This window comes from Lethenteron reissneri, chromosome 7 (assembly GCF_015708825.2).
Source record: "Lethenteron reissneri isolate LAM-NWPU_2019-01 chromosome 7, ASM1570882v1, whole genome shotgun sequence".
Taxonomy (NCBI): domain Eukaryota; kingdom Metazoa; phylum Chordata; class Hyperoartia; order Petromyzontiformes; family Petromyzontidae; genus Lethenteron; species Lethenteron reissneri.
In genome coordinates, this window is record NC_083785.1 from 888,834 (window position 1) to 903,337 (window position 14,504).

Genomic DNA, 14,504 nt, shown 5'->3' on the forward strand with positions numbered 1-14,504 from the left:
TTTTATTGTACATATTATAGTACATAAATATTCTAAATTATATATTGTGCAAGTTATTATTTTATAATAAATTTTTTTTTGTATTTAAAATACATTACAGATGTTTTTCTATGCAGTAATTGGTCCAGCTCAATGTGAAATATGGCCAGCCCACAATCTGGCTAGCTGTTGTCTTTTCCTGTGCGATGACATCCTTACGTGTGTAAAATGAGGACTGGGACACGTCGTTAATAATAATAATAATAATGCAAATGTTTCATGCGTGTTCCATCCTTGGATCCCAGTGCACAATGCATGAAAAGCAGAGAATAAAAACAGACGCAGGGCCAACTGACCAAACTAAAGAGGGACGGCCAGTTTAAAGAGATGGGTTTTCAAAGCAGATTTAAATATATCTACTGACTGATTTCCCGATTTCAAGTGGCAAGGCGTTCCATAGCTTGGGTGCCAAGATAACAAAAGCCCGATCGCCAAAAGAGCGCAACCTAGACCTGGGAGTGCTGAGCAGTTGTAGATCAGAAGATCTTAAGGACCTTGATGGACTATATAAATGTAGTAGTTCCTGAAAGCAATGGGGGTGAGCCCTTTTAGAGCCTCATAGGTTAATAGCAGTACCTTAAAAACCACTCAAAATTTGACCGATAGCCAATGAAGAGATAAGAGGACTGCTGTAATGTGCTCACGGAATGGTGTACATGTAAGCACTAGCAGCTGCATTCTGAACAAGCTGGAGTCTTCCCAGTACTTTGCTCGGTAATAAGGGCTCTTTATTGCAAGCCGGTAACGTAACGTGTAACACTCAGAGTCCCCAGAGAGCCCCGACCACATTCCCTTCCCCCCCCCCTTGCTCCTCTCCCTCTACGGTTCTTGAAAATTCTCACCCTGAACCTTCCCCTTAAGCCAATCAGAGCCTCATCTTTCCCAATGGTTATGTTACTCAAGTGTCCCGGCCGCCTTGCCATTAAAATTAAAATTTAGTACACTTCATGACATTTAGTCACATTTTTACTTTTGCATAAATGTCAGATAGGAACGCAACCCCTGACTTTAACACCATGTCTACGGGAAATTATAGTTCGCTTGAAGTCATTTCGAGTAAAGTAGCATTTCCCAGAAACGCATCCCTTATGTATAGCGGGGGATTCATGTATTCATAGTTTCTAGCATCAGAACTAAAAGGTATAGCAAATTGTAAATCAGAATACAAATCCTAATATTTATCCTGGAGGAATCCGATGAGCTGTAAAGCTCTTTTTCACAGATGTCCAGTATGGGCGTTACAACGACAAACAGTACAAAAACATAAGAGTCGTGCAAAGTACAGGAAAAGTAAATAAATCACCGAAACACATGTAATGGTGGTATTGAGACGTACGCACACCAGCTCCGGCTAACTCCCATTACTTACCTGTACGGGGCAATCGTGATATTCCTTGCCGGGGCCCCTCCCGGGGGGAGGGGGTTGTGGGGTGTTTGGATCCCCCGCGCCCCTCCCAACGGGTGGGGGCTGCGGGGTGTCCTGTGATCCCACAGAGCCCTGCCCCTCGGTGGGGAGTTTGTATAAAAGCCTGAGAGAGTGGGGCAGTACTGACAAGCCGAAGCCAGAAGAACCAGCTGAAGACTGAAGTCCAGCTAGCTAGACCCTGGGACTCCTCTGACCCGCTGCCCTTGTAAGGGCCGGGCAGAGCAAGCCAGTGGTGCGACACCAGAGCCTCGGAGACCGACGTCCTTGTAAGGGCCGGGTCCGTGTGGCTGGTGGTCGAGAACTGCGCCTTGGCTGGGCCAGGTCAGGTAACCTCCTTGAGAGGAGGGTCGAGGTATAGGTGGGGAGTAGGCGACTTAGCTTGGGAATACCTCCCTTGACAGCAGCGGGTGAAGAGGCCGTTACCTCTTCGAGTGTGAAGCTGTAACATGGCTAAGTGTTAATAAATAGTGTTGCCTCTACTTCAACGTCTCTTTCGTCAAAGAACCCGCTACACATACAAATAAAACTAAACCATCCCCATCTTTCCTAGCAAAGCCCACTGAGATGTTTCCTTATTTTTCAGAAGTGACCTGGCCACAAATGACAGCTCAACAAAGTGGCTTATCATTTGGACATTTACAGCAGCAAAATAATTTAAATAATCTCATTGCGTGTTTCTAAACACAAGAGAACTTCTTAAGTGAGTGATGAAGCAAGAGGCAACATTTCGTAGGCAACTGGAAGCATGACCACCTAGCGCGAGGTGCCGACACACAATTGCCCACCGCTAGTACGTGCTTATGCCTGCACCACAACGATGAGGAGTCAATATGGACCATGTGTTACGAAAAGCTTTCACAACTCACTTTAGTGACTTAACTGCACTCGCATGCGGCACCACTACCACTGTACACGTATCAGTTTAAACATACGTATGTATATAACCACATTTTTTGCAATCTGTGATGTCAATCCCCCTTCCCGTGTGCCTTGTGTGCAGTCGTACCGTCATTACCCGTGTGACATTGAGGTGATCGAGTGGCTCGGAGCCTATTACATCGACTCCCAGTTCTGTGAGAAGGCCATCCAATACTTTGAGAGGGCGGCACTCATACAGTAAGTACACACACCGGCATGCATCTTACCACCACCGTGAACATATGTCTAACAGAGGCTACTTGTGACACATTAGGCCACGGGGTACCCTGATAGAGCCCAAGAAAGTATTGCCATTGTCTCTGCTTGCTACTTCTGATTGCTTCTCAGGATCAATCATATTTTCCAGCATCCATTAACTGGACTGCCTAAATGCCAATTACTCATGGGGCAGTGGCCAACAACCACCAGAAGCAACAGTTTGTAGTCACATGTAATTGTTGATTAATGCCATTTCACTACATGTGTTGCATGTACTCTTATTCATCTACCGTGTTATTGAAGTTCCTGAGTGCTGTTGGTGAGTGTTAATGAGCACTGGTGATGTGTCGGCGAGTGCTGCGAACCTTCAATACCATACCAAACCAAGCACTCTAATCTGCGTGTAGCAGTGTACGTTTTGATAAGGGGCAGAACAGGGCTGTGAGTAGTCCGTGAGAATTTCACTATAACTTTAATATGGCAGTCCCAAGCAAACCCAGATGATGGCATGTTTAACTTGACAGTGTTTGGGATCACGCAATCATTTGGCGGCACTTGGAAGTTTTTTTCTACATTGTAGGTGTTACGGACAGATACGGAACAAGTTATGTAACTCTGCCCACCAGCTTTGTCGATGAATGAAAGCGACTAAACACAAAATACTCAATCACTTTAGAAACATTTAGCGACATGAGACCATAACAATCTAACCCAAAGTGGTCAGAATTAACTTTAAGTTGGAAATGCCATGCTCTAATTTCTATGCATGGTGACGAATACCATAATTCTTAATGCGAACCCTGATTGGATTAAAGATACTTCTTTCAGACTTTGTAGAATAGACCCACAGGACCCGCCAGCGTGTTCGTTAAGATGATTCTGCGTTGCCCAACTCTAGGCCCACGCAGGTGAAGTGGCGCCTCATGGTGGCAAGCTGCTATCGGCGGAGCGGTGAGTACAGTCCGTTATGTTTTCATAACGTGACAAATATATCAGGGAACACGTTTTTTTTCATGCGGATTGGATATAACGCGATTGAGTGAACGGAACTACGTCGTGCCAGTAGGAATAAAGGTTTGTACGGCTGCCTCGGCGTAGCATCACACAACGTGGGGTGCCGCTGATGCTTCTAGATGCTACCCACGCGCCTCAGTCTTTGTTCAGCCTGTGTTACGCATTTCACGTGTTATTGCGGACTGTGCTTTACCCTATATTATATATTATTTATTATCACGCAATTTTTACATAACGCGGTGTTGTTCAGGAACGCAACTACTACCACTTTATGGGAAAACAAACTGTACTGCGAGGTTAGATCAGAGTTCTTTCAAAACGCCATTACAGCCAATCTCGTCTGTGCCACCATATCTCTTCATAGTGTTCTTGTACGCAATCCTACAGCTATTGTTTCTGTATTTAAGTATGTTGAATTTCTTTCACACCGTATCTAGCCAACCATGCTAATCGAGGGTTCTGGGGGAAGGACAACAAACGAAACACAAAAGAAACGAGTTTTCAATTTAGATTTAATTGTGCATAGCTCCAGTATAGCCAACACCTGACCTCCAATATCTTCTTTCAGTGTTCCACCATTAGGCTTTATGTTTTTTCGTTGGTCTCTTCTTTTTTCATACGGCGCTACTGTGGTTGCTTTTCCAACCGAGCGGCTCTTTACCAGTGCATCGCTCCAACTTGGTGATGGTGTCGGTGGTGCTGAGCACTAACATTGAAGGCTGTTTGAAGGTTGCCATCTTCTCCCACCCCTTGGTATCTGACCTCTAGGTTCCCATTCCCATGACTGTTTCAGTAACCTACCCTTTTCCATCCTGTTTGCTTTTATTATCCTATGCTCGCCTAGCACACGTGCACATTCATCGTACAATACCTGCTTATCCATTGAAATCTCCTAAAATCAGTATAACGTGGTGCTGTACTTGCTTATCGTATCAAAAGACACACATCATTTTATAAAAAAAAAGCGACTTCTGGAATCCAGTCTTTATTTACTTTTCATTACAGCATTCCTTCACGCTGCTGACAGGCAGCGTGAGAGGAATAGAGAGAGAGAGACACGCGCGCAGTCACGTGGCAACTTGGACCTCCGCTCTCGCGTGGCCTCCTCCTCTGTTCATTCCAGTTCTGACCACGTGTTGTTCATCTCCACCCCTATTTAATACCCGGGTCACGTGGTACGTTTCCACCAATCCTGGTTAGCCTCTATGGAATCTTCAAGACTCCATCGTAGGCTCCCAGGACCACGCCCCTGACTCGTCTCCCCATTGGCTGTGGCTAAAGCCAGCAGAACCAATCCTCTACAAACAGCTGTCACCTTTCCATTACGTCAGGGCCACGCCCCTAGGCTTCCCCCCATTGGCTATGGACCAGGCCCGGCAGAGCCAATCATCGTGACGAGTTGTAATCCGTCAACGAGCCTGATATAACCTCACATTACATCACCCCCCCCCCCCCCCCGGTGTAAAAAGTCAGCCGTCTCGGCTGGGAAAAGGGGTGACAGGCCGAATCCCTTTGAATAAATCTTAGGGCGTCTAGACGCATTAACAAGGTAAGGGGGAGTAGGGGTCAACGCGCCGAGGAATGTAAAACATTAAACAACATACATTAGGGCGCCCCTGGAGCGCAGTAACACCAGGGTGACAGACCGCAAGGCAAGCAGTATTAGCGAAATGGGAGAGACTTCGACCGCGTACGCGACGCCGGACCCTCTCCTCCTTTCGTTCGTGGTTGCCTCGCCGACTGTTCAGCAGGAGGTGGTTGCCCTGGAGAAGAAGAAGTTTCGGTTTCCGTTGTATCTGGGACAGAGACCCCGTTGGAGGTGGAACGTCCGGGGTCTCGTCATCCTTCAGAACCTGTTCATCTGCGGGGGGTATAACACAGCCCCGCTGGGGATCAATGGGCGAGGCAAGTGGCACATTCGGCACGTCGGACCCCGGCAGGTCAACAAGTGGAGATGAAGGGCCAGCACGCGGGTCAACGTAGGGCTTGAGCCGCGACGAATGGACATACCAATGACGTTGGCCGTACTGGATGCGAACACTCTTTCCGAATGTCCACCAGCCTCACACACCCCCGCCAAGGCTTGTGCAGTTTAGGGGACGTACCCACTGGCACCTGAGGGCAATGGAGCCATGCCATATCGCCCACCGACCAAGGCATGTCAGTTCGCGATCGACGCGCATACCTCCCGTTTTTTGCCTGTGTACGGGCCGTCGCACATCTGGCGGCCTCTCGCGCCTCCGTAACCCGTTTAAGTGAGTCTCGCACGTGGTCAGGCAGGGAAGGGGGGGACGGTTGTTTCCCCACTGCACCAAGTTGCACATCAATCGGGGGTACATTCTCACGGCCATACATCAGGAAAAATGGTGAATATCCTGTGGACGCGTGCGGAACCATGCAGTATGCCGCCAGGACGCCCAGTATGTGCAAGTCCCAATCGGTTTGTTTTACACTGACCGTGTGACAAAGCATGGCTGAAAGGGTGAAGTTAAATCGTTCCACCATGCCATCCGTTTGCAGATGGTAAGGGGAAGTGCGGATTTTCTTTGTACCCAAAGCAGAGCACACTTCTTTGAGCATTTTGGAGGAGAAGTTACGTCCTTGATCTGTGAGCAGCCCTTCGGGTGCTCCTTTATCCATGACGTATCCATTCAAGAAAGCCTCGGTGATGGATGAGGCCGTTTGGTCAGGCAAAGGCCAGGCCATAGGCCAGCGAGAAAAATATTCGACCCCGACCAAAAGGTATTTATTTCTCCTAGCCGATGGAGGGAATGGGCCCAGGATATCCAGAGCAACCAGCTCATTAATACGGGATACCTCGATTGAACGTTGGGGCGGGATATAATTTTGACGAGGCGGTTTCCTCTTTGCACAATCATGGCATGAACGGATAAAGTTAGTGACATCTGCTGTCATGCCGGGCCAAAAGAAATCCTGCTGCATCGCGGCCAATGTTTTCTGCACGCCGAGGTGCATCAGCTTGTCGGCGTGCAGAGCGCGGACCAGGTCGTGGCGAAGGGATGTCGGCACAACCAGGCGTGAATGGTCAGACAATCCATCCGTACACATCAGTAATCCCGCCTGGCCCCGAAACATCTGCCATTTCCATCCCGCCAAATGAGATCTCGGTTTCCCGATCAGTTCCCGCAGCGGAGCCAGAGAGGCATCAGCCTCCTGCTCGTGTAGACACACCGAGTGCGGCAAATGCAGCGTATCGTCGGTGCCAACGGGTACATCCTGGCCTTCATCGTTTGACATCGCCCCCATAACCGGACAGGGCGAGGTAGGTAGCGCCCCACAGCGGTGCGTACCCGTCAGACAGGCGCAGGGAGGAGTCGGGGGCAACCTGGAGAGAGCGTCCGCGTTGCCATGGCGAGTACCCTTGCGGTACATGATATTGAAGGAAAACTCCTGCAATGATTCTAACCACCGAGCCAATTGACTGGACGGTTGTTCCAATTTCAAAGAATATTGCTAACAGTTCCCGTCGCGTCACGCAATATCGCGTCTCGGCAGGGGACAGAACCCTGCTGCCGAATGCCACCACTCGCTCGACCCCGTCTTTCCGTTGCGACAAAATGGCTCCTATGCCGATATCGCTAGCATCCGTGTCAAGGATGAACGGCTGGGAAAAGTCTGGGTAGTTGAGCGTCGGCGCGGTGGCCAGGTGATCCCGAAGAGATTGAAAAGAGCGCTCCTCTTTCGGGCCCCATTTAAATCTCTGATTTTCCCCCGTCAGAACATGCAGCGGCTTAGCCAGCGTCGCGAAATTTTTAACAAAACGGCGATAGTAGGATGCGAACCCTATAAACCGCCGTACATCGCCCACCGAAGTGGGCGTGGGCCACTCTCGGACACACGCCGTTTTCTGAGGATCCGTGGACACAACGTCAGAACTGACGATGTGCCCCAAATAGCGGACGGATCATTGCGAAAGGTGGCACTTTTTTGGTTTAAATTTTAGGTCAGCCGAGAGCATCCTCCGAAAGACAGTCTCCAGTCGTTGGAGGTGTTCTTCGAAAGTGCGGCTAAATACAATGATATCGTCCAAATATATGAGGCACGTTTCCCACTGCAGCCCCGCCAGCACTGGTTCCATCAGGCATTGGAACGTCGCCGGCGCCTTGTGGCGTGCGGAATGCCGTTTTCGGTCTTGACGCGTCATCGAGGGGCAGCTGCCAAAACCCAGATGACAGGTCGAGGGTGGAGAAAAAATTTGCCCCTGACAAAGCGTCCAACGAGTCGTCCATCCGTGGCAAGGGGTATGCGTCCGCCACGGATATCTTATTCAATTGGCGGAAGTCTACACAAAACCTCGTCCCACCATCCTTTTTCTTAACCAGCACCACCGGCGCGCCCTAAGGACTGTTGGACGGCGAAATTATATCGGCCGCCAACATGTCGTCCACCGCGACACGCACGTGTTCCCTTTCTGCAGGGCTCATGCGATGCGGGTGCATACAAATCGGTCCCGCCGCACCGGTGTCGATATGGTGCGACAAGAGCGAGGTATGGCCCAGATCCAAATCGTTTTTACTGAAAACGTCAGCGTACTCCGATAATAATGAATGCAAGGCGCTCTGCTGCGTGGCCAACAAGGACATATTTTCCCTGCACAAATCTGCGATCCATCGATCGTCTGAACGATCGGATCGTGGCCCGCCAGCGGCCATTTTTGTGGGTGGTTCACCCTCAAAGCTGGTAAAATCGGTAGTGGCGTGAGCCAGCACCGAGCCAGCCGGGGCGACGACCCGGTCCAGGCCCCCATTCAACACTTGTATAAATGGGGCCTGACCAGGCCGAACGATAGTTTGAGCCGCCACTAGGGAAAAGGATTTTGCCACAGAATTCGACAGGGACAACAGCACACCCGTCGCATTGTCCGCAGCTTCCAATCGCTTTCGGTAATGCAGCGGAATAAGCATTTGTGAGCCTGATGGTACTTCTACCGTGGCAGCAACAATCGCGTTAACAGCGTTCCCTGGAGGCGAACGGCCCAGCAGGGACGGCAGGAACGACATTCTACGGCCCCCTGGCATTTCCAAGCAACCTTGGTCGACGAGTATTTTAACTGGCATGCGGCGAAGGAAATCGGTGCCCAATAGGCATGGGACGGCCAGTGAACGTGAGATCAAAACTGGTCCCTCCGCGGTGATATTCCCTATAGCAATACGCACATCTATTCGTCCCAAAATACCCATGCTACCCCAATTTGCAGCGACGCATGCGTCGTTAGCCGGTCGGATCCGCGAAGTAGGAATGGACAGGAGATGAAAAATAACATCGTAAATTATGGTAGCAGACGCGCCAGTGTCCACCAAAATACGAACATCGATCCCATCGATGGTACCCCGTACCGTCGAGGACCCCGACGCGGCTGCCACCACCCTACGGGCCAATTTATTCCATTGTGTAACCGAGTACGGCATCGACACAGGTGATCCAAAACCCCCTTCCGGAGTGCAAACATGTGTGCGAGTGGATGGGTGATGTGACAAGACCTGCCGGGTGTCCGATATGCGCCGACTTTCCCGAGGGTGCCGTGGATCCGCGTCCGGTGGAGGAGATGGAAGCCGGCCCGACGGGAGCTGAGAAGGTTGAAGTCGGCAGCGGCAATCCCGGGCGAAATAGCCTCGTCGGCCACACTTGAAACACGTGGCCGCCGTCGCCCGGCGGTCGCTCGCCCCGGTCCCCGCTCGTGGTCGTCCGGCCCCATCATGCTGCTCGCGCGGCCGGCGTTTCGGGACCCAGCGAGGAACAGCAGCCATCACCTCGTCGTCGCTGGAGTCGTTGGAGCCGTGGACGACCCGACGTGGAGACCAACCCAAAGGTGGACCGTCTATTTCAGGATCCCCCGTCCATGCTGCCATCTGATCCCAGCGTTTAAGGTTGAACTTGGCGTCCAAGCAGCGCGCCGCCCATCGGGACGTAAGCGGTTCGTGGCCGCACACCGGCAACGAGATGTTTAGTTCCTGGGCTAACTCAATCATTCTGGAAAGGATGAGAGGATCCAGGAGATCGGCTGACGAATCGGGGTAGGCGGCCATGGCAAGCGCTAACAGCGCCCCTCGGTAAGCCAAGGGCGATTCTTCTGCTCCTCGACGACGTTGCATAAATTTCCGGGTAGCCGCCATCGGCGGCTCGTAGAACTCCGCCATTTCCGTGAAAGCGTCACGCAGCGTCTTCTTACTCGCCGGGATGGATCGGAAGACTGCCAAGGAGACATCATCCAACAGCGTGGGCAGAGCCTCCAGCGCCTCTGCCTCCGTCCATCGCATTGACCGAAAGGCTGACTCGAACCACCACGTGAACGCACTCCAGTCGCCCCCAGCGACAAATTCTTTAATTTGAGGAATGCGATGGTCGTGGTGAATGTCCGAGGCCTTGAGCGTCTCCAATCCCGCTCTCCGCGGAGTACGCGGCTCCGTCAAGATGGCGTCCGGCGGCCACGTGGCAGCAGCCCCGCCCAAGATGGCGTCCAGCGGCCGCGTGGCGGCAGCCCCGCCAAGATGGCATCCGGCGGCCGCGTGCCAGCAGCCCCGCCCAAGATGGGTTCCACGGAGTCACACACTTGAACTTGGAGGCAATACATTTATTATATCACCCCAACAGGGTAACTACATAAACATACACAGTTACTAGACCCCAACAGGGTTTCTACATAAACGTACACAGTTACTAGACCCCAAAAGGGTAACTACATAAACGGGTCAGGTCAGCAACACACTGCCTGATCCACAATGCCGAGCGTAACGACCAAAGACCGACGACCGATGACTGAAGACCAAAGAGACGTAGCACCGAGGGTTCCATTCCAGCAGACGGCGGCGATTGCTCTCGGGACCTCCCTTTTATGCTCCTGAGCGCGTCCTCGGCCACGCCCCCTTCTGGATCTCACCAGAAGGTTCTCGACCGAGCACCACGTGTCTCTCAAGTCACCCTTTGGGCCCCCACGCTACCCTGTCCCGGTCACGTGCCCTCTCGGGTTCACCCAAACTGTCACGTCCTTACTTGCCCTCTCTCTGACCGTCACCAGAATCATGCCTCCTAGGGCGCCAGAGAGAGGCTCAAGACGCACAGTTCCACTCTTGTGACAGCAGCTGGTGCTAAATGCCATCGTGGCTCCATTTACATCACTACACTAGTACAGCACACCGGTTTGTTGGACAGCATATCCACAACATTTATAATCTGAGTATGACGTTTCGCCAGTAATTACAACTAGTATCATCATTTCGATTTAAAGCTTTCATGACTGCAGGGATTCATCTTCTTAGTTCTTTCGGTAAAGTCACGTAGAAGGGAAGTAATAAAATAATAAAAATAAAACATAATAAAATAATTCTCACGACGTTTCGGCCACAACGCAAGCAGCCGTCCTCAGGTGAAACCAGGTCTGTCGAGGCGACAGCGTCTGAATGAAACAGCACACGTGCTTGGAGCATATATATAAGCTGGGTTGGAAGGGGGGGGGGGAAAGGGCACCTTGACAAAATAATTTGCATATCAAGAGGAATTTAGCATATTTATGGGAAATGTAGGTATGTAATTAGTACTACTTATGTCCGTGCATTATGCAGGATTAGCAGCATCCAAGGGAGGGGATAGGGGTAGCATTAATAAAGGGAAGGAGTGTTAATAGTATGTAGCTGCAGTAACTAAAACCACCACGTAAACAACTAAAGTATAAACTACATAGTATCATTAGTATACTAAATATACTCTACAATAAGCTGAGTTACTAACAGTAAGTAATACATTACAATTCTACGTCGTAAAAAATATAATATGCTTCCATCTAAACTTTATTCTCTTACATCACACGAGTCTACACCGTATTATATACTGCCATAGACAAACCCAACATTAAATTAAATACTATATTGCTATAAACCGTATTGCTATCTAACCTATATAATTCATTTTTTGTCCGTCCGTCCGTCCGCGTACGCTCCCTACCGGGGGATTTAGCTCTCGGACCGTGGGGTTCGACGAGATTAAATTTTGCAGGTGGGCACGCCCTCGGCCCCGCGGTAAACTTAGGCATTTCCGATTTTTCGTCTCTAAACTTTAAATCGGACCGATTATCGATTTAGAGCGATTTATATTTATTTATTTATTTATATAACGCTTTATTTATTTATTTACTCTTGCCGGCCGGCGCGGACCACGGCGGTTGCCCCTGGCAACGGGTAGAGACGCGTTCGCTGCGGGGTGGACGCCATTTTGAATTCCCGTTAAAATATGCGCACGCATTAACACGCGATTCTGAGGTAAATTCATCAAAGTTTCACGTCCTCTTCACTCCCCTTCCACCCCAATGTGTGCAATTACTATTATAGGGTCGGTAGATAATAAAATTATAGCGATTAGACAGTATTATTGTAGCGCGTGGGGGGGGGGTATTGGCCCCAGTACACACCCTCAGCCGGGTAGGCAATCTAGGCAAGGCCGGAGGCTCTGCACGGTACTAGGCCTCGACACCCCACCCGTGTCAAGCGACGACTTTGTGGTATAAACTTGATATACCCGGCGTTGCCCGGGGGGAAAATACATTTAAAATCTTCTGAAAACTTTAAAACATTACATACCAATGAAAATACAAGTGTGTAATTACTTTTAAACCCGACGCGCCAAGAATCGATTCTCTGAATCGCGAAAAGGAATCGAAGGTTGTAGATTCCTTTAGATTCGGACGATTCCCGTTTACTTTAAGTTGGTTAAAGTCGATATAAACTGCTACGAACGGGAAATATCCGGCGTTGACCGGGGCAAAAATGTTATTAAAAACTCCTGAAAACATTAAAACATAACGTATCAATGAAAATAAAACTCTGTCATTCAAAATGTAAACCCCCAACATGCCAGGAATCGATTCCTTGAATCGCACAAAGGACGAATCGAAGGTTGTAGATTCCTTTAGGATCGCGCTTAACGTGGTGAGGGGTGAGTGGTGAGGGGGAGAGTGGTGAGGGGGAGAGTGGTGAGGGGGAGAGTGGTGAGGGGGAGAGTGGTGAGGGGGAGAGTGGTGAGGGGGAGAGTGGTGAGGGGGAGAGTGGTGAGGGGGAGAGTGGTGAGGGAGAGAGTGGTGAGGGGGAGAGTGGTGAGGGGGAGAGTGGTGAGGGGGAGAGTGGTGAGGGGGAGAGTGGTGAGGGAGAAAGTGGTGAGGGGGAGAGTGGTGAGGGGGGAGAGTGGTGAGGGGGAGAGTGGTGAGGGGGAGAGTGGTGAGGGGGAGAGTGGTGAGGGGAGAGTGGTGAGGGGGAGAGTGGTGAGGGGGAGAGTGGTGAGGGGGAGAGTGGTGAGGGGGAGAGTGGTGAGGGGGAGAGTGGTGAGGGAGAGAGTGGTGAGGGGGAGAGTGGTGAGGGGGAGAGTGGTGAGGGAGAAAGTGGTGAGGGGGAGAGTGGTGAGGGGGAGAGTGGTGAGGGGGAGAGTGGTGAGGGAGAGAGTGGTGAGGGGGAGAGTGGTGAGTGAGGGAGAGGGTGGTGAGGGGGAGAGTGGTGAGGGGGAGAGTGGTGAGGGGGAGAGTGGTGAGGGGGAGAGTGGTGAGGGGGAGAGTGGTGAGGGGGAGAGTGGTGAGGGGAGGTTGAGTGGTGAGGGTGAGTGGTGAGGGTGAGTGGTGATTGGTGAGGGTGAGTGGGGACGGTGAGTGGTGAGTGGTGAGCGTGACTGGTGAGGGAGAGTGGTGAGGGAGAGTGGTGAGGGAGAGTGGTGAGGGTGAGTAGTGAGTGGTGAGGGTGAGTGGTGATTGGTGAGGGTGAGTGGTGAGGGTGAGTGGGGAGGGTGAGTGGCGGTTGTTAGTGGTGATTGGTGAGGGATGAATGGTGAGGGTGAGCGTGAGTGGTGAGGTTGAGTGGTGAGCAGTGAGGGTGATTGGTGAGGGTGTGATTGGTGAGGATGAGTGGTGAGGGTGAGTAGTGAGGGTGAGTGGTTGTTGTGAGGGTGAGTGGTTGTTGTGAGGGTGCGTGGTGAGGGTGAGTGGTAAGAGTGAGTGGTGAGGGTGAGTGACGGTTGTGAGAGGTGATTAGTGAGTGGTGAGGGTGAGTGGTGAGGGTTAGTGGTGAGGGTGAGTGGCGGTTGTGAGTGGTGATTAGTGAGGGGTGAGTGGTGAGGGTGAGCGTGAGTGGTGAGGGTGAGTGGTGAGGGTGAGCGGTGAGGGTGAGCAGTGAGGGTGAGTGGTGATTTGTGAGGATGTGATTGGTGAGGATGAGTGGTGAGTGGTCAGGGTGAGTGGTGATTGGTGAGGGTGAGTGCTGAGCGGTGAGGGTGAGTGGTTGTTGTGAGGGGTGAGTGGTGAGAGTGAGTGGTGAGGGTGAGTTGTGAGGGTGAGTGGTGATTGTTGAGGGTGTGATTGGTGAGGATGAGTGGTGAGTAGTGAGGGTGAGTGGTCACGGTGAGTGGTGAGGATGAGTGTTGAGGGTGAGTGGTGAGTGGTGAGGGTGAGTGGCGGTTATGAGTGGTGATTAGTGAGGGGTGAGTGGTGAGGGTGAGCGTGAGTGGTGAGGGTGAGCAGTGCGGGTGAGTGGTGATTGGTGAGGGTGTGATTGGTGAGGATGAGTGGTCAGGGTGAGTGGTGAGGGGGAGTGGTGAGGGTGAGTGCTGAGTGGTGAGGGTGAGTGGTGAGAGAGTGGTTAGTTTTGAGGGTGAGTGGTGAGGTTGAGTGGTGAGGGTTAGTGGAGAGTGGTGAGTGGTGATTGGTCAGTGGTGATTGGTGAGGATGAATGGTGAGTAGTGAGGGTGAAGTTGAGTGGTGAGGGTGAGTGGTGGTTGTGACGGTGAGTGGTGAGGGTTAGTGGTGAGAGTGAGTGGTGAGGGTGAGTGGTGATTGGTGAGTGGTGAGGGTGAGTGGTGAGGGTGAGTGGTGAGGGTGAGTGGTGAGGGAGATTGGTGA

At 51.3% G+C, this 14,504-nt stretch overlaps 1 protein-coding gene across 1 annotated transcript in view; it reads left to right on the plus strand.

Annotated features, from left to right (window-relative positions):
- Positions 1 to 14,504, plus strand: part of IFT88 (intraflagellar transport 88) — an 84,653-nt gene that overhangs the window by 46,408 nt on the left and 23,741 nt on the right. Inside the window, 2 exon segments of the mRNA XM_061572958.1 lie at positions 2,466 to 2,581; positions 3,501 to 3,553. Of these exon segments, the coding sequence (XP_061428942.1) occupies positions 2,466 to 2,581; positions 3,501 to 3,553 (169 nt within the window).